The 20,756-nt window shown below is 41.4% G+C and overlaps 1 protein-coding gene across 4 annotated transcripts in view; it reads right to left on the bottom strand.

The window, feature by feature from the left end:
- Tmem255a (transmembrane protein 255A) overlaps positions 1-20,756 on the bottom strand; it is a 55,882-nt gene that overhangs the window by 3,636 nt on the left and 31,490 nt on the right. For all 4 annotated transcript variants that reach the window (XM_029473302.1, XM_021153272.2, XM_021153277.2 and 1 more), the window contains 2 exons: positions 14,811-14,973; positions 7,312-7,455 (listed from right to left, as the gene is read on the bottom strand). In XM_029473302.1, coding sequence (XP_029329162.1) covers positions 7,312-7,455; positions 14,811-14,973 — 307 coding nt within the window. The remainder of the gene's footprint in view (positions 1-7,311; positions 7,456-14,810; positions 14,974-20,756) is intronic.

A 20,756-nucleotide genomic window follows, 5' to 3' on the forward strand; every position in this document is an offset into this window, starting at 1 on the left:
ATGATTAGAGATTCCTAGGTCCTATATGAGACACTGCAACATCTGCATCACATAATGTTAGGAGTGAAGAGAGTCGCCACCCTCCTCTTCCTCCCTCACCCTACCAATTTTCTGAATAATGACTAAATAACTAGCCTAGAGAACCTAGAGAAACTTTAAAAGCAGTACAACTTCAAAGACTAGACCAAGAGAAGCAAGATGTCTTCCTAAGCTTAAACTGCCCCCTCCCTCCAAGAAGATATCCTTTACTAAAATAGTCCAGCTTATGTTATTTAATAACAGATATATTCTTTAAAAAAAAAATCAGACATTGCTAGATCATCGAGCAAACTTGTTCACTTAAAGTAAGGTTACTGTGGTGTCAATCCTGTCACTATCCTGCCTTCAACACAATGAAATGTGAGTCAAAATAGCCCCTTCCTAGGCTGTAGTGACAAAGGCCTTTAATCCCAGATGGCAGAGGCAGGTGGATCTGTGTGAGTTAAAGGTCAGTCTGGTCTATATAGAGTTCCAGGTCAGCCAAGTCTGCATAGTGACACCACGTCTCAAAAAAAAAAAAAAAAAAAAAAAAAAAAAAAAACTAACCAACTAATTAACTAACTCCTTTCTTCCTTAAATTGCTTTTGTCAGGTACTTTATCACAGCAACAACAAAAAAGTGAGTGAATAATACTACATCCTCCTTTTCTTTTCTCTTGTTGTTTTCTTCTAGTAAGAATGTTCCTCTTAATCAGAGAGGAAAGTAAAACCCACAAAGACAAGAATGTCGCATGTATGTGCCACTCTGTCCTAAATCCTACTATAGAGATGGCAAGAGGCAGCAGGGCAATTTTAGGTGTTCATGGCCACAGAAGGGAATGACATGTCCCTGCAGTACAGCTGAAGTCAGTTGCTTTCTGAGAGCCATTCAAAGGTTCCAGTGGGTGGCAGCTGCCGTGGGTGGCAGTTGTACACTGATAATAAAGAAGCTAGTCCAACGGCCTCTGGCTCCTCTGAGTCCTCACGTCTCAGTTTCCTGCTGATAACTATCAGAGAGGTGGGCAGCAGACAAGAGGTCCTCTTCCCTCTGAGATCAAAAGTGGAAATCTGGAGGAGAAATTTAAAGGTTCCTGGCAGAGCTAGGGAGCTAACTGGCTGCAGTCCACATACCCTTGGGGGTTGGAGAAGAAAAAGGCCCACAGTTACCAGTGTGCAGTTTCCTAGCAACAGGCAAGCACCTTGGAAAATACTTGGCTTTGCTGTAGCTAAAGAACTGGCTTGGTGTGTTTTGGTTCTTGGATGAGTTGAATTTTACTGATGCTTTGAATCTCTGCACACCACAAAGCACAAGGAACATCTAAGTAGCCAGCCCACTACTGGCCTAGTCAGCTCTGGCTTTCTGAGATGCCTCTAATGCCTGGGTGACCTACAGACTACCCTCTAATATACCTAAGAGGGTACTGAATGTACTCCAATGGTGCTAAGTGGGAAGCCACCATTCATGAACACAGGTATCTCTCTCCACAGCCCCTCACCTGCCCCGTGCCTGTCCACATCCTTCAATGTCTGTGCCCAACTCTGGGAAGATAAACACACCTCTCTTTAGGAGGTCCATGAACAGTTTTACTCCAAAAGGTTCCCTGGCACTGCCTAGTGACAATGACTAGTTCAAGAAATTGTATCTCAAAGCAGGGAACGCTCCAGGATTTGTTGGTTTTTGAAAACATTTCCCCTACATTCTGCCCTTGAAATAAAAGGCTAAGGATATGGAAAGAAGAGCAGACAAAAGGAAGAAGAAAATCGCAGAATAGAAAAAAAAAAGATAATAAAGGGAAACATTGAAAGGGGAGGGGAAAATCAAGAAAAGGCAGAAATGGCTTTCTGAGCTTCAAAGCACCCTGAACCATTAACTCCTCCTTTTAAGTGAGCTCAATTTATATGAGTCATTTTTAATGGCTTCAGTGAAACATCATGTACTTGCAGGTGCTGAATAAAGAACATAAGCAGCACCATTTGCATCTTTCACAGACTGAGACTTTTGAATTTAAACTTGGCAATTCACCAAATGGACAAGAAAAAGGACAAGTTGGTGAGGAAAGGAAAGGAACTAACCTAACATCCAGACTGAGACATATGACTGTGACCCTTCAACGTTTTAGATAAAACTACTGAGTTCAATTTCTGTAGGAAACAGTAGGAACTGCTAATGCCCTATAGAATTTGGGCTTAGCTGAAATGGAAGGGGTCCTGGGGAAACGACTTCAAAAGGCAAGGGTGGTGCTGGGAAGATGTGTAAGGAGGCCGAAGCCATCTCAGCATATAGCCTCCCTATTTTGAAGTATGGGAAGTTCATTAAGTGTAAGGACACATCAGAATGTAAAGCTGAAATAACCTCTTGTCTCACACTTGGGTCTCACAACTTCCTCATGGCCAACTGACCCAAAACAAATCCTTGCCCATTTCTGACCACAAGAAAGGTTTCCCAGCCTTCTTAACTGGATCATTACACAACGAAGGCATGGTTTGTTTTGCTTTTGTTGTTTGTTTTTGTTTTGTTTTGTTTTGCATGGCTCCAGCCAGTTCTGAGGCTGAGGTGGGTTTAGTTTTTTTTCCCACTCTGCCTTTATACCATTTTAATTACATGCGGGTAATAAGGTCAGTTCTAGGTTGAGGAACAAACAAGACAATAAACATGAAGGCATGATTTTAAAGGACTAAAACAAAACCCTGTGAGGTGGGTGGTGAGATGGCTCATTCTGTAGAAGCCACCAAGCTCAATTTACACACATACACACACACATACATGCACACACTTGCACACAATTCACTAATTAAAACCATGAATCTTTGCCCTCCTTCTGTTAACTTCAGAGTAAAAGGGAATAGAAATGATCAGATCAGAGTCACAGAGATAACCCTATTTAGAAATGAACAAAATGAAGAAAGAAGTCTTTCAGAAGAAAGTCTTTCAAAGTCTAACTATAATGAAGGTCATTTTCAACCTGAGAAGAGCAGGAGGAAGCGAAGCTCTGGCGGCTTCTTCTTCTTCTTCTTCTTCTTCTTCTTCTTCTTCTTCTTCTTCTTCTTCTTCTTCTTCTTCTTCTTCCTTCTCCTCCTCCTCTTCTTCCTCCTCCTCCTCCTCCTTCTTCTTCTTTTTTTTTAACAGACTCACTCTCCTAGCAGTTTGACTTGCAGAGCTGGTGTGCATTTTTTGACAGCTTTTTTATTTATCTAGGATCATATGCAAACATAACACAATAACCCAGCCTGTTGGGTGTTTTATTGGAAGACTGGTATTTCCTTCTTTGAAATTATAAGTGATTGCACATTTGGGAATAAAAGACTCCTCAACTTATATACTAAGTTCTAGAAAAAAAATAAAAATATTCCCTCCAAGACCTATGCCATAAAACTCAAAAGCTCCAAATAGGAAATACAAGAGACAACATGAGCCTAAGGAAAGAACCAGAAATGTACAGGAAGCAAGCATCTAAGTGGCCGCTAAATTGGGAAATGGATGGAGCAAGGGAACCTCTTTTCGGGGTAGATCAACTTGATAATCTAATGAAAAAGAGTAAATGAGACTCTCCTGAAGTCACATTTAGAAAACCCATGAAAAACAAAACAAAACAAAACAAAACAAAACAAAACAAAAACAAAAAACCCAAAAAACAAAAACAACAACAGTAAGAAGTATAGATATCTTTAATTTAACCAGGGAAAAGAATCTATAGGCACTCAGATTCATAGCTTCTCCAAAGAATTCTCCAAACTCCTGTCTAAAACCAGCAGTTATGAGTAAAAATGTTTCTCCTCCTCTTCTGACTTATCTGAACTTAAAGTCACTTAACCTCGCCATTATTTTGTCATCACAACTTGACAAATTGCAGTGGCAAGAGTATTTTATTGATGTATAAGTGTTCAGAAAATAATGGTTGTTATTGAAAAGTAGACAGACAGGCTTATAATCTCAGCACTTGGGAGGCTAAGGCAGGAGGGTCATGAGTTCAAGGCCAGCCTGACTATAACGTGAGACCATGCCTCAAACAAACAAATGAAAAAGAGAAAAAAAAAAGAGGCTTCTATAATCATTGATATTCTTATTACAAACCCAGAATGGAGTGGGGTTTATTTTGAAGGTAAAAACATAGATGCTCTTTAATTTTTAAATATATACATATATGTCCATATTTACACACATGTATGCATACACATTTTATTTGTTTGTATACATGCACACAGGTATGCAGATTAGCACTGGTGGAAACTGCTTCTCTCCTTCCACTATGTGAGTCCCAGGGACTGAACTCAGCTCATCAGGCTTGGCAGCAAGCATAAATATTAAATATTTATCTTGGTTTCTCCCCAGGGTGAATAAATTATAGTCCCTTCTCTGTGTTACTTGGGTTAAGTGTCCTTTTTTTCACATCACTTATCTACTTTTTTGTCATGACTGCTATCCTCTGACTCATCCCTTAAGTCTCTAGACAAATCATTTAATACAAGGACTGTCTTACTCAACTTCTATAGTCACATCCCCAGCCCCAGTATCTGACCAGGCATTGTTTGAGCTGAAACAACAATCCAATCATCACTGAATTATTTGCCAATCTTATTTTGATTCTGGGGTAGGATTTTAGCAGAAAATAATGGACAAATACATGTGTGAATAACTTAGAGGGAGGTTTCCTCCTGAGAGTTTGTGTTAAGTGTCACACTAGATATTCTTATCCCTCATTAGAAGGTGCACCACAAAGTCTAACTTCCTAAAATCAATACAATTTACTTTGATATGAAAATGAAAATAGCTCATGATGGAGGTTCACACCTATCTTGCCAGCAGTTAGGATGACTCAGAAGTACTGCTACAAATTCAAGACTAGCCTTTCTATATAGTTCAATCCCTGGGATCCTCGTGGTGGAAGGAGAGAACAAGTTGTCCTCTGACCTCCACAAACACGTGCTGTGGCACAGACATGTACCCACACAGGCAACACACACACACACACACACACACACACACACACACACACTTATTTTAAAAAGAGAAAAGAAAAAAGGAAAGGAAAGAAAAGAATAAAAGCGGGGCCTAGCAAACACAGGAGTGGATGCTCACAGTCAGCTATTGGATGTATCACAGGGCTCCCAATGGAGAAGCTAGAGAAAGTACCCAAGGAGCTAAAGGGATCTGCAACCCTATTGTTGGAACAACATGATGTACTAACCAGAACCCCGGAGCTCTTGTCTCTAGCTGCATATGTATCGAAAGATGGCCTAGTCGGCCATCACTGGAAAGAGAGGCCCATTGGACTTGCAAACTTTATATGCCCCAATATAGGGGAATGCCAGGGCCAAAAGAATGGGAATGGGTGGGTAGGGAAGTGGGGGGCGCTATGGGGGACTTTTGGGATAGCATTGGAAATGTAATTGAGGAAAATATGTAATAAAAATATTAAAAATTTAAAAATAAAGGCAAAGGGGAAAATCTCAAGCACAACCCGAAAAAAAAAAAAAAAGAAAAGAATAAAAGAAGAATCCTCTTGTTTTTGGCTTACAACCTCTCTATCTGAGGAGTGTTTGTTTTACTATGTAGGCCCCAAGAGAATGGTGCTATCCCTGTATAAGTATCAACATAGTTGAATTCTCTTAAAAGATAAACATGTTGTCTCTGTTAGTACTGACATTGTGTTCTTCCTGAACATAGTTACCTAGTATTTTTTTTTTTAACTCACCTAACTGGGTTAAAAAAAAAAAATACTAGAGCTGTCTTTCTGTAGCTACAAGGCTTTAGTGCAAGTTCCAACATAATTTTTCTAAGCCTTTCTTTTTTCTTTTTTTTTTTTTTTTTCGAGACAGAGTTTCTCTGTGTAGTGCAGGCTGTCCTGAAACTCACTCTGTAGACCAGGCTGGCCTCGAACTCAGAGATCTGCCTGCCTCTGCCTCCCAAGGTCTGGGATAAAAACTGCCCGGCAATTTTTCCAAGCCTTAATGCTATCTCTCCTGGTAGTAATGCTGTGCTTGATGGGAGTGAACAAGCCTATGTTTATCTTACCCTGCTGTAAAGCTAGAGACCTCTCCAAACCACATGCAACTAACAGTTTTAAAGTTTCAGCTATTTTGGCAAACTAAAGCTGAAATCAGGTTCCCCAAAGATATCCGCTTCCCAAACACTAGCTACAAATATCCCCAGAAAGTTTATGTCCCCTTTCATCGTTTATGGGCTCTAATCAATTGAAGCAAACATTTTAAGTTTAAGTTCCTTTAAAGTTTTAAAGGAACTTTTTTAAGTTTCGTTCCTTTAAAAGAATTGTCCCATGGTCTTTGAGTTTGGGGTTGACCAGATTTTAGTGCAACTTGATTCTTAGTTGGTGAATGGTTTTCAGAGGTTTCCCTAAAACACAGGCCTGGTGGTCTTTGTTCAGATAGGGCTGATTTGGTCCCCAGCACTCTGGGGAGGTGATGCCATGTATACAAGTACAGTGCAACCAGTTGGTCACAAGACTGACGCCTCCAAAACTGTGAGCGAGAGTAGCTCTCTCCTGTTTAGAAGCTTATTTTGACCTGGTGGCTTTTGCCACAGTAAAGGAAAGCTGCAAGTACAATCACCCTTCATATCTAAAGATCCATTTGATGGGTTTTCCCAAAGGGCCTCCTCAGTCTGCGCTCTGAACACAATGAATCCCTTTCATGCTTCCAATTTCTCTGACTTAGGCACAGATCAAAAGATAAAGGCTGAAAGTGCAAATATGCTAACGCTAGTACTGACCTATATGATAAGGCAAACCAACAAACAAATGAAACAAAACAGAAAACAGGGAGAGTTGTAAAAGTATTTTCTCTATGTTGTTCTAGTTAGGATGCTTGAAAAAAAAAACAAAACAGAGGGACTTCCTCTTTGGAGGTTTGATTCAGCCCTGTTTGTGGCTTAGAGCTTCCTTATGTCAAGCTACAGGGCTATGCCTCTCCCTAGAGCAAAAGCCAGTGTTGAACAGGAGTCCATAGTAACTTATTCAAGCTGCCATCTCCCAGTCAAATTATCATCCCTTAGTGTATTTAAATATAATTTGGGATACCTTACTCCTCCTCTGTTTCCTCCCATTTCTATTCTCTTATGCTCTGCCCACTTTCCTGTGTCTTCCATCCCATCTGGTCCTTAATCTAGTCACTGGTTTCAACACTCTGATAAAGGCTATCAGGGGTAGAGAGCCTGGGTTAATTCCTATCAATTCAAAAAGCAAAGGGAAGATTCTATAAATAAGTCAAGGACAATAAAAAGGGCTAAGTTACAGGTCAGGGAATAAAGAGGGTCCCCCCCCCCTCTCTTCAAACATACCTGAAAGTCATAAGCAGAATACGGTGGCAGATGAGGAGGGCTATGATAGTAGGTATTGTACGACGCCACTTGGGGACGCGCATAGTAAGAAACAGTTGGATGGGCATTTTCAACAGAGCAGTTCAGTGCCGGAAGAGTAGGGTTCTGCAGAAAAACAAGTTATAAACAATATCTTACACACCATCATCATTACGTGAATGGTTAAATAAGCCATAGCACAGATATGTAACAGCCAGCACATCACCCAGCCATCCATAAACAAATATTCAGACCTATATTTAGTGGCAAAGCTTTCCAGAATATACTGTTATTTTTTTATATGTATGAGTCTTTTGCCTTTTGTCTGTGCATCCACATGTGTGCCTGGTCCCTGGCGTGGCTGGAAGAAGATTTCAGATTCCCTGGAACTGGAATTATTGATGATTGTGAGCTGCCATGTGGATGTTGGAAATTACCTCTGGAAGAGAAGCAAGTCCTTTTAAACACTGAGCCATCTCCCCAGCCCCTATTGTTATTTTTTAACTACCGTGGAGCTAGAGATACAGTTCAGCATAGAACATTTGCCTGGCATGTGCAAGGCCTTGGGTTCAGTTCCCAATACTACAAAAAGAAAGGCCTCTGTGATAAATTAATATAGTGTACTCTAGTTCGTGTTCTAAAAAATCTCAGTTACATATTTATGTGTGGAAATACAAAGACATCACTCTGGAAAGATTCACTGCAAACTGTTAGTTGTAGTCACCTCTGCAGAGGGAAGTAATATTAGGAAGAAAATGGAGACTCTTTTTTTAAATATATGAGCCAATATTTTTGCAATGAATACATAATATGTCATTTTCCTCAAGCTTTAAATTTGTTTTAGATGTAGGTAATCTATGGTATGAATATGAGTGTTTTGCCTGCATGCATGCAAGTGCACCACATCCACGAGCATGCCCTGGACATGTCAGACAGTCCGGAACTTGAGTTACTCATGATTGTGACTCACCATGTGGGGACTGGGGACCCATCCTTGGTCCTCTGCAAGAGTAACAAGTGCTCTTAACTACTGAGAAATCTCTCCAACCCCCTCCACCTTAAAAAATTGATTTTTTTTTGTGTGTATGTGTGCATGTGTCTGCATATGAACATGTGAGGACATGTCTATGGAGGTCAGACGATGACACTCTACCCCACACTTTGCCATATTCCATGTCCTAGAGCTCTCTCTTCCATTTGTGTGGAGAGCCCAGAACTGTCTTAAATTACAGATAGTTGTGAGCTATCATATAGGTGCTAAGAACTAAGCTTGCACCTTCTACAAGAGCAAGTGCCGTTAAACTCTGAACCATTTATCTACTCTCCCACCCGACAACTTTCTATCTTGAAAAATCCAAATCTACAGAAATATTGGAATCATTTTGGAAACACTTTCATTCTTTTTGCAAATAAAACAGTGTGTGAATGATTTTCTGTCCCCATTATAACCTGATGGCAGGTGTAGCTGTTTCAGAGTCAATGCCACTGTTGTCCAGGTTAGAGGCCTGCTCATTAGATCCCACATAGATCTAAGTACAGGGTAAATGTTTTCCTTTTTTATGGGGCAAGTGGACCATGCCACCAGACAGAAGAACTGGTAGGGTTGAGTAAACCCAAACCCCATGACACTCAAAATTAAGAACGGTAGGGGTGGGGCCGGCTCCCTGCCAAACTCTACATGATCTGGAACAACCACGACACCCCACTGAAAGGACCATAGCAGTCAGTCACATAGCATAAAAACCTGGAGTTCTCCATGCTAATGGGGTATCTAGATAGGTCCAGAGTGTTCAGCCAATGAGCTTCCCTTCCTGGGCATTCCTTCCCCAAACAGGTATTTAATCCTTGGTTCACCCTGAGTAAGATATATGCATTCATTTAACCATCAAATAAAGTAGTTTAAACAAGCAAGGATCATTTCTTCATCAAGGGGGGTGTGTTTCAATGTAAAGAGCAGAGCCTAAATCTCTGGGAGAAGGCAGAGCCTAAATCTCAGGGAGAAGGCCTTGTCTCTTCTAGTCCTTCTCTCTGTATTCTTTTTTGTTTGTTTGTTTGTTTTTGAGACAGGGTTTCTCTGTATAGCCCTGGCTGTCTTGGAACTCACTCTGTAGACCAGACTAGCCTCGAACTCAGAAATCCACCTGCCTCTGCCTCCCGAGTGCTGGGATTAAAGGCCTGCACCACCACCGCCCGGCTTCTCTCTGTATTCTTGGCACTCACTCAAAACCAAACTGGGTTCTGCTCTCATCTAGGCGTTGCCTTACTCTTCCTGCCAAGCATGTGGCTGCCCTAAGAGTAAGCTCTACCCAGAATCCATTCCTGTGCTACAGGGATACACAGACTGGTAACCATAGCAATCATCCCAGACTCCCCTGACACCTGGGAAAGCACAGACTGAGGACACCCATTATGGACTGTGGGGCTGTGTTCTGCCTCCCCTGAAGGCTCTGTTGTCACTCTGGGCACTCCATCGGAAGCAGACACTCAACCTCACACTTTGCCATCTTCCATGTCCTAGAGATCTCTCTTCCATTTGTGTGGAGAGCCAAGAACTGTCTGAAAGATGGATGTCTTCCTTCCTGTATGTATCGATACCACGTTAACCCAGAGCAGGAGCTACTTCTGCAGCAGTGAAAATGTGGGTAGGTTTTGGCAGCAGCACAGGTGAGCGTGCATCAGTGTATTGACAGGAAAACTCCATTAGATTCCACACAGTTCTGTTGCTTTGTTGCTTGGAGTGGGTTCCCTAAGGGTGTGAGATCTACAGGCATTACAATGCATCTCACAGACACCTCGGGTATGGGAAAGGCCTGAGATCTTGCCTTACTTTACAGAGGAAGAGCTCTGAGTGAGAAGTCCCGTTATCTCTCCACCAAAATTCCAAGAAGACATTTCTTCCCTGAGGAAGTAAGTACCAGAAAGTATGATTCTTTGGACTCCCATCCACCTGAAACATATCCTGCCGGCTGTTACAAAACAAAACTATTTGTCTAAATAAATCAAGTCTAACCACAGAAAAGTAACCCAACAATGTAAACTGTATGTGTAAAAAAAAAAAAAAAAATCCTGTGTCTTTAGTAGGTCACAGGTCCAGGATCTTTTCTGAAAGAAAGTTAACTGTTACAGGGAAAGAAGCACAGAAGAAACATCAAAGGAAGACCAAGTGAGTGAGTGTTGGAAAGCTGCTGGAGAGTGCAAGCTAGAGGGGATAGAGAAAATGGGCAGGGCAAGGGAGCACTTGGGGTCAAAGAGATGGGCTGGCATGATGCAACTTAGATGGCCAAAGGATGATCTGCTTCTGTTTCAAATAGAAAACAGGATTTTAAAGCATGTTTGTCAGTACTTATGTGTATGCATGCGTGTGTGTGTGTCTGTGTGTCTGTGTGTCTGTGTGTCTGTGTGTCTGTCTCTGTGTGTGTGTGTGTATGCGCACGCCTGCTTCCATTGAGATTCTGGAGCTCCAATTGTAAAATTCCCCTCCCCATTATTGATCACAAACTTTCTGAGCTCTAGTCACACAAAAGGTTCCTAGGAGGCACAGGAAATTGTGAAAGCACTCTTGCCTGGACCAAACTGGGTCTACTGAGACAATGGTCATGGACTTTGCAAAAAAAAAAAAAAAAAAATGCCTCTTTTATTCTCTAACTTATCCTAAACCAGAGACGCCACTTAGGTACCAAATGCACGGATATATTATGGCTTTTTCAAGATTCATCTTAATCTTTATGTCTTTGATCAAGCAACTCTTCATTGGCCATTTCCTTAGGACCACTCTTGAGCACTTCTGGTTAAGGTGTGAAGACATCCTTTTTCATGTCAGAACTCTACAACAACTCTTAAAAAAAAAAAAAAAGTGGCTCCTAGTCCATTGTATGGAAGTGCTGCCAGTACCGGGCTCCTATCTTTCCATCAGCCTTGAGCCTCCCTACAGACTACAGAGCACTGAAATGAAGGAACAAACCTGCCAGGCACCAACTCCATTTAGACCTAAGCCAAGGGTTTTGTTTTGGCTCACACATTTATATTCTAGAACTTTCTACATCATGTTCTCATTTTGATGATATCATCTCCTTGGTGGCCTCATGTTCTACCCCCACTAGAATTCTCTTATTCCATGAAGTGACTATCTTTTGCCATGATCTTTGCTTTCTTTTTTTTTTTTTTTTTCCTTTTCTCCTATGAGTGTTTGACAGAGCTCCCGGGCTTATGGTTTAATAACAGTCAGTATTTCCTTGGCTCTCCACCCTTACTGTTAAGGAAGCTCCTGAGCAAATAGCAGGTAGTGTTTGTTACAAAACTTGAAGAAGCAGAATAGACTCGGCAAATGTCAGTGTGAGGCAGGAGGGATGGGGTGGAAGGAGCAAGAGTTGATCTGGGCTATAATTCAAGTTCTGCTACTTAGTTCTGGGCAAATCTCTTGAGCCTACTTGATCTGTTTTCTCATATATTAAATGGTTTGAGTACTTAATAATCTACCTGAGGTGAGTAGCTAAGCCAGCTAACAAAGACTGAACAAAAATACATGCACAAAGCCCTTTTTAAAGACAACATGGCCACTATCAGAACTATCAATAGAATCCTCTATCCTTTGTACATAAAAAAAAAATAAATAAATAACTGAAGTGGAGAATTCAAAGATAAATCTATACATGTGAGCTTAATTGATTTTTTGGACAGGAGAACTAAAAGCCAAATGAGCAAATATCAGTCTCTTAAACATATGTGTTGTAGCCGGGCGGTGGCGCATGCCTTTAATCCCAGCACTCGGGAGGCAGAGGCAGGTGGATTTCTGAGTTCGAGGCCAGCCTGGTCTACAGAGTGAGTTCCAGGACAGCCAGGGCTACACAGAGAAACCCTGTCTCGAAAAAACATAGATAAATGACAGATAGATGATAGATAGATAGATAGATAGATAGATAGATAGATAGATAGATAGATAGATGTCAAAAGCTAAGATGTACAATTTTCCAGAGAAGGTATACAAATTGTCCACATGCACATGAAATAGGCCTGACATCATTGGCTATTATAGAAAGGCAAGTCAAAATTATAATGTTGTTCCTACTAAGATCTTTTGCTAATAGAGAAGCTAGAATTAATAGAGAAATAGAGTTAATATTAATATTAATATTAATAGAGTTAATAGAGAAGCTAGAATTCTTGTATACTATTGGCAAGAATATAAAATGATAATGGAAACTTATCAAATCATTAACTCAGGGAGGCTACATAATACAAGGTTTTAACACCTATGTGGCATATTAGCCAGCATAGTTAAAATGTTACTAACTGGGGCTAGAGAGGTGGCTCAGTGGTTAAGAACATGTATTGTTTTGGCTGAGGACCCTAGTTCAATTCCTAGTCCCCACAACAGGAAGGTTACATTTAACTGCTTCTAACTCCAGCTCCGGAAGATACCCCAAACCTCAGACACATATACATACATACATACATACACATAAATAAATAAATAAATAGATAGATAGATAGATAGATAGATAGATAGATAAAATCCTAGTTTTGAAATTACCTTATTTTTTAAATTATCTTAATTTTGAAAATAAACAAAAGGGGGCAAATTCTATCAGAAAATATGGAAGAAAAAGAAGAAGAGGAGGAGTAAGAGGAAGAAATGGAAGAAAAAACAGTGAAATTTTTAGCACTGTGACTTTGCGGGGTAAGATCAGCTTGCAGGTAAGTCCTCCAAAGAGGCATTCATTTGTCAAGGCCACCCCTCCACTGGGTCTGGAAAGCTCTTCCTATTCAGGAAATCCCCACCTGCTTATGAGACTTTTCTGGGAAAAGCCTCCAAAAAAGCCTAAACCTGGAAACACCTATGTCTCCTAAAACCTTCCTCAACTCCCTACCCCCAGCCCCCTAACCACCCCCCCAACAGGAAATCCTTCTTGTTCCTAGGGTGACCACCTTGTCAATACTTACCATACAGACTCCTTAGTGCTTGGGTTTTCTGAAGTAACAAGAGAAGAAATGACAAATATGTACAAGGGAAAGGGAGAGAAGAGAGACTGATAGATAGACTAGGGGTGGACACAGAAATGTTTTCATGACAGAGTCACCAGCAGGAACACCCAATATTCCTAAGCAGCTCAATTTTTCAAGGGACTCTATAACCAAAGCTCCATTGTTTCCTTTACCTTCAGGGCCCTTCATATTTACCATCACCACCTTTTGACTGTCTATCTAGAAAGCTATTCAGGATCCTGTTCCTTGGGGACCCGAAAGGGGACATGAACATCCAAGGGTCTATTAGTTGCTTATCTCACTTCTTGGATCAAAAGAAAATCCAGGGCTGGAGAGATAGCTCAGCAGTTAAGAGCACTGTGTACTCTTCCAAAGGTCCTGAGTTCAATCCCCTCAATCCCCAGCAACCACATGGTAGCTCACAACCATTCGTAATGACACCTGACGCCCTCTTCTGGTGAGTCTGAAGACACCTACAATGTACTTAGATATAATAATAAATAAATTTAAAGAAAAAAAAGAAAAGAAAAGAAAGAAAGAAAATCCCTTCTAGGCCCAAAATCATTTTCTAAGGATATGTGAAGCAGTGGTTTTCCAGCCCACCTACAGACCTGAATCACCTGGAGTGATCACAGGAATCCATTGCTAGATAGGTTCCCATTTGGACCAGCTGAGTAAGCATGTCTGGGGGAAGGATGCAAGCATGTGGATTTATTTTACTTTGGTTTGCTTTGTTTTTGATACTCCAGGTAATTCTAATATGAAGCTAGGTTAATAACCATGGCTCACAACTAACAGCTCCATAATTCGAGATTAAAGCTTACCAACATAAGCAAGTAACTTATGAGAAATATTTTGAAAGCAAAGAAAGAGGGTATCTACTGTTATGGAGGGAACATGCATTACTGAGGGTTCTGAGTGCTGTTGTGCATTTGCAGTCATGCACACAAATATGGAGAAGATTCCAAAGAGAGGAATAGGAATGTGGGTAGATGAGGTTGAAGGTAAGACCTGGCAAGCAGCTTAGCCTGGGGCTGAGTCTTCAGGTACAAGGGGGAAAAAAAGCCTAGATGCATTTAGTGTAGAAACTCTGTGATGGAATTCCTGTAGGAGACTAGCATTAATCCTGCCTACAGCTAAATATAAATCCCTTTCCTTCATTGTCCCCCAAAGATCAGCAAGGAGAAAACTAGCAAAGTTTCTACTAAAAGTGTTGTGGGGAGGTATGATGGATTGTTTACACAGGCAGAGTGAACAAGACGACTGGAAAAATCCCTCCCACTATTTCCTCAAGATACCAGGAAGTTCACGCTCACAAGAAATATATACAGATTGATGGCACTTGAGTTTGAGATATTTGAAGGTAGCTGCATAGGCTACATTCTGATTCCTCCCTTTAAATTACGGATCTCCATTGCCCCAAACATCCTAGCCTTGTTCGCCATCACCAAACAGAAGTCACTGTGAAGTGGGACGTGGGACATCATTTTCTTTCTTACCATATCCTTAAATCCCCCAAGGACCGCAGCAGTAATGATACCCAAGAACAGGCCAACAATGTTGAGGATGGTGGCAGACCAGAGTAGGTGGTACAGGTGGATGATGTCCTGGCAGCTGCTGACATCAATGTACTCATAGTAGCCGCCGGTGATTTCCACCCTGCTGCATGGGGAGAAACATAGTACAGTCAGTCTCCTAGAAGCAGAAAATCTTCTTCCCTTGCCCCCACCACTAGGACTTGACTACTGTGTAGCTCAGGGGAAAGAGCTGCCTAGGCAGATGGGGAGCTGTTGTAAAGGGCGTCATTGTAGTTTGCTTGGAGCATAACACAACAATAAATGGAAGTGTGGCTAGTGTTTATCTAAAACACAAAACCAAGTGTTGCTTGTCAGAGAGACTCTTGTAATCATCACTAACACTAATCCTAGATAGCATTTATTGACACGTATCATCTACTAGGTACAGCGTTACACATGTCAGTTCAGTAAATCTCGCCTCTCTGATATGGTAGCTACTAGTTACATGTGGCTTTTTTTATTAAGTACATTTTAAGGTTCAAGCATTTAGTCTCCTCGTGTTTCAAGTGCTTCATAGTCATATGTAGATAGTGTCTATTGGACTAGACAGAACATATCATAAACCACTCCTATTATCACAGCAATGCCTGTCTACAGTAGTCTCCAAGGTCAATCGGCAATTCTAAACCCGTGGGTCACTTCCCTCTTGAGAGTTTAATGACCCTTTCATAGGGTCACTTAAGACCATTGGAAAACAGATATTTACATTATGATTCGTCACGGTAGCAAAATTAGTTATGAAGTAGCAATGAACATAATTTTATGGTTGGGGGTCACCACATGAGGAAGTATATTAAAGGGTCACAGCATTAGGAAGGTTGAAAACACTGAGGTAGATAATGTTAGACTCTCACATTTCAAATGATGAAACTGAAGCACAGGGAGGGTAAGGACCTTGGCTAAATCATAAGTGGTAAAGCTGAAATCTGTTTCAGGCTTCAAAGATTTCAGTATCTCCCCAATTAAAACCAACCAAATAGTTCCACCACCACTACCACCACCACCCCGCAAAATCCCTGTGTGCTAACATACTACTAAAACTGAGATGTAACACAGAACTCAGAATACCACATCCTTGGAGAGGTCCACCCTGGCCACTTTGTCTGAAGATGCGTACAGTGAGCCTAATTAGTCTGAGTCACATCACTTGGTCCAGACTGATTTATACGCTCCCTGCACAGATCCCTATGTGAAGGACATAATCCCTGCAGGTTCTGCATCTGCCAACTCAATCTGCCATGGATTGACTATTTAAAACATGGATCTCTATTGAATATACATAGACCATTTTCTGTCATTAGTCCATAAATAATACAGTATAATGCCTCATGACATTTACAACTAGGAATTATAAGTAATTTAAAAGCAATTTATAATATACAGAAGGCTTGTGTAGGTTATGTGCACACAGTATCCATTTCATACAAAGGACTTCGGCATCTATGGCTTTTTGTATCAGTAAAGGAGAGGGCCTAGAATCAATCCTTTCCTCATGTCAAGAGATGGATGACAAGATAATAAACTCACTAGTTCAGTAAGCTGAACTTAGGTGCAATAATTTCTATAGTCTATCTCTGCTCTTTCTGGGCTGAACAGACATGAGTTCATATCTCATTTAAAAAAAATCATGCAACTACCATGCATAACACACATTTGGTGCTGCATAAATACTCTATAAATGAATTCAATAGAAATCCCTATCCACTGGGATATTGCAAAGCAGGTAACCTGAAACATTGTGTGTGTGCGCGCGCACGCACACACAAACACACGCTTACAGGAGCATCAGAGAACACTGGATTCCTGAAACTGGAGTTACAGGCAAAAAAAAAAAAAAAAAACTGACCTTGGTTCCCCTGGCAACCATATCAAGCAGTTCACAACTGCCTGTAACTGCAGTTAACCATTAAACTGTGTCTCCAGCAGGCCCTCATGGTAGAATTTTAAGGGTAATTCAATTCATCTGAAATTGAATTGAATTTTAGTATTTTTATGAATCTATCAGGAGATCCCATTCATAAGCATACTTTGAGTTTCTCCTATGAGTTGGCACTGATGATGGGGAAGGAGAGTGTACACATTTTTTACTACCCCCAAAAGATGCAACTGTACAGGTTCAATCCCTTTGAAAAGGGCAGCTATGTGTCTAAGGGTGAGTGTGGGGTTGTAGGAACACACTAGTGACTTGGGACTGCCTTCTGACACATCCTTCCGATTATCTTTACCTACCTCCTAATCTACTGTGAGTAAGTGGATAGTGCGTGTAGAAAGGCATTATGCTCTAGCAAACCCTGAAGTCTGGCTGCATTACATACATAATACATAACTTATTTGCTGCCTGACAGAAACATTCTTAACTTCTCTGAGCCTGGGAGATTTAATAAGAATGTGCATTATGGGGCCAGGAAACGGCTTAGTGTACAAAAGGCTTCTCTTGTAGGCTTGATGACCTGAATTATAGCCTCAGAATGCACATTTAAAAAGCCAGATGTGGTGGCAGCTGCAATCCCAGCTCTCCTATACCAAGATGGAAGGTGGAGCCAGAACTCTCCAGAAGCTGTGGACCAGCTAGCAGAGGCAGAAACAAGAGAGGTCTTGTTTCATTAAGATAGAAGGTGAGAATTGACTCCAGAAAGTTGTGTTCTCATTCCTCTCTCTCTCTCTCTCTCTCTCTCTCTCTCTCTCTCTCTCTCTCTCTCTCTCTCTCTCCACACACACACACACACACACACGTTAAAATTTAAAAGACTGCGTACAAAGCAGTACTTTAGCCCATAACAAATAGAAACATTTTTTTTTCTTATGAAAGCCGCTATCTGGAAACATAATTTCAGACCTTTGAATTACATGCTTAAAGACACTAGTGCTGTAAGGACACATGCCCCAATAAGGAACCGTGAGACGTTCCTTTAAGAGTATATAATAATTTGTGACTTGATTTGTGCTCAGTGGTAGAGCATTTGCCTAGCATGTAACAAGTCATATACACAAGTTAGTCACCTCAAAAAAGAAAAAGTAGTCAGTTTTCCAGAGGGGATAGTTGGTTTTGGTTTGAGTGGGTTCAGCAGCTATTTCATTTTTAAAATCTGACCCATGAAACAAAAGAAAGTTAATGATTAATTATAGTATGGTTTTTTAGCAAATTAATGTGGTTTGCTTCTGGTTAAGAATCATGATTTCATTTGGTCCATTTTCTGTGAAAAAAAAAATCCCTAAAATATTTCCCTTGTGCCCCCAAGACTGCAAGGCCCTCCCGGCAGACTCTGCCAGTGCTCAGTTCAGCTTCCTAAAATATGTCTGAAAACTTAAAGCCATTCATTTTTCTCAATTTTTTTTCACGGCTTTTCACAGTCAGCAAGGTGAAACACAAAACGATCCGGAGCTGATGAAAACGTTCAGTGGGGAAAGGCACTTGCTGCCGAACCTGACGACTCAAGTTCAAGTCCCAGAACAGCTTCCACAAGCTGCCATCTGATGTGTCCAAAGTTCCATCTGCCATAATCTTGGTTAAAAATGGATTCTATACTCTCGCTAGGCTGCAGTTCTTAGCAGGCCCAGACTAGAAATGCTGGGAGCTTACTCAAAGACTGTTCTCCACTTTTTTGATTCAAGAAGGTACTGTCTTCAGTTTCCTGCCTGTCCAAACCCCGCCTTTGGCTCAAAGCTTTGACACGGCCTTCTCAAGGGCCGCAGTGCCCACCCACTAGATTTTCCCTAAGCCTCAGACAGACTTTCCTTTTCAGTTGGTTGTTGTTAGTTTTTCATTTAAGCTAATATATATTGAGAGGTTGCTTGGTACTGAGTGCTGTGCTACAACCAAGCCCAAGGCCACCACGATGTCTCTGTCCAACTTGTAACCTCTCAAAAGCAAGGGCCATCTCTTATAGACATCTCTTTGTGTCTCTCTTACTGCCTAGAACAGCATTAGAAAGATTGAAGACCACAGATTGATACATAGTGAATGAGTAACGAGGGCATTGACCAGGCTTGTTTCTTTTTGAACTCCACTTCCTGGGTTGGCCCAAAGAAGCAGAAAACCTGGGTTCAAATCTCTGCTTAAACACAGGAAATGGCAGTTGATCTTGAGGAAAACAGGAAGGCATCTTTCTGCTCTTCAATAAGACAATAACTTGGAGTGGTAATTATTACTTCTCCTCTTGTCTTCTCTCTTTCCCCCTCCCCCTCTGTCTCTGTCTTGTCTCTCTATCTGTCTCTGTCTCTCCCTCTTTCCTCCCTCCCTCCTCCCCTCTACCCCCAATTCTCCTTATTTTTAAATTCCCCTTCTGGTACACTTAGTTTCTGAAGAGCACAATAGCCCCTGGCACATAGTAGGAATGTCATAAAGGTTTGCTAGAATTGCTGAGGAGTGGAAGTAAGCTGGCCTCTATCACTGTGCTCCCAGCGGAGGAAACAAACCACTCCATTTCCTTTAGGTTACTCGCTAAAAACCAATGATATTGACTTGACCTCTCCAAAGATGAGTGAGTTAGATGGGAGGCAGAGATGCTCTAAGAGGCTGCCGCAGAGAAGCTGTGTCCTAGAGAAAGCCATCTTCCTGCACAAGGCTAAATGGAATAATCTATGTTTGGTATTAAACCTCACCACCCATGACGTCAGTGAAGGTCTGCGGGTTCGAGGGGACAGTGGACACTCTGTTTCTGTAGCGATGTACAAATGACTGCCTGATGGTTTCTGTTCCCACTTTTTTTTTTCTTGGCCTCCTTTCCAGGAAATGGACTGGAGGAGCTGGCAATTGATTAAAAATAGGCTTCGTGTGAGAAAAAAACAAATACGCATTCGGCAAAATTAAAGTCTCCAAGCCTCAGAATGCTGGTTGCCAGCTATATTTGGCTCTGGCTGCAAAAACCCCTGGGTCAAGGAAAAAGCTTTCCCTTCATTGCAAGTCTGTCCCCTATTTAGTCTTACGGCTGTTTTCTGAACTGATGGAAACGTAAGCAAGTCCTTTTCTATTGGTTTTGCCCTTGGGATCTTGGCCACCCAGACTTGAGAAAGTAGATTGACAGATGCTTGGGCTTCTAAGTACAGGGCAGGTTAAAGCTACTCCGGAGCTCATAGAGCTTTAGAAACAGCATGACCCATATCTGTTGCCTTGTCTGATATTTTCTTTTCCTGGTGAAAAGAAGATTTTGTTTTGATTTTCAACAAATGTCCCTCTATTTTCATCAGCTCTTTAGTCATGCCTAACCCTGTGCTGACAAAATGGAAGCGTGTCCTCTGCCCTGTGCAAGTCCACAGTTTAGTACAACTTCTTAACAAATTCCTTTCTTATGTGGTTCATTTACATAATAGTATACTACACAGATACTAAAAACAAGGACATCCTGAACTTTGCAGGTAAATGGATGGAACTAAAAAATACCGTCCTTAGTGAGGTAACCCAGACACAAAAGGACATGTATGGCATGCATTCACTAATAAGTGGATATTAGCCAAAAAAAAAAGTATAGAATACCCAGGATGCAATCCACAGACCCAAAGAATTCAAATAGTAAGGAAGACCCAAGGGAGGATGCTTGAATGTCACTCACAAGGGGGAATAAAATAGATATCAGAAGTGGATGGAGGGAGAGAATTTGGTGGGAGAGAGGGTGGGGAGGGGAATGAGGTGGGGGTTCAAGTGTGGGTAAAGGAGGAAGGCTGGGTGAGAGAACAGAAATTGGGGGGGAGAAGCTCTGGGACAGGAGAGACTCATGGGCACGACCCTTAGCTGAGACTCCTAGCAGTTGTGGATATGGAGACTGAAGTGTCCACCTCCTAAAGCTAGAGGGGACTTCCAGTGGAAGGAGGGGGATGCCAACCTACCCACTAAACCTTGCACCCAAAATTTGTCCTGCCTAAAAGTTGTTC

The sequence above is a fragment of the Mus caroli genome, chromosome X (assembly GCF_900094665.2).
Source record: "Mus caroli chromosome X, CAROLI_EIJ_v1.1, whole genome shotgun sequence".
Classification (NCBI taxonomy): Eukaryota; Metazoa; Chordata; class Mammalia; order Rodentia; family Muridae; genus Mus; species Mus caroli.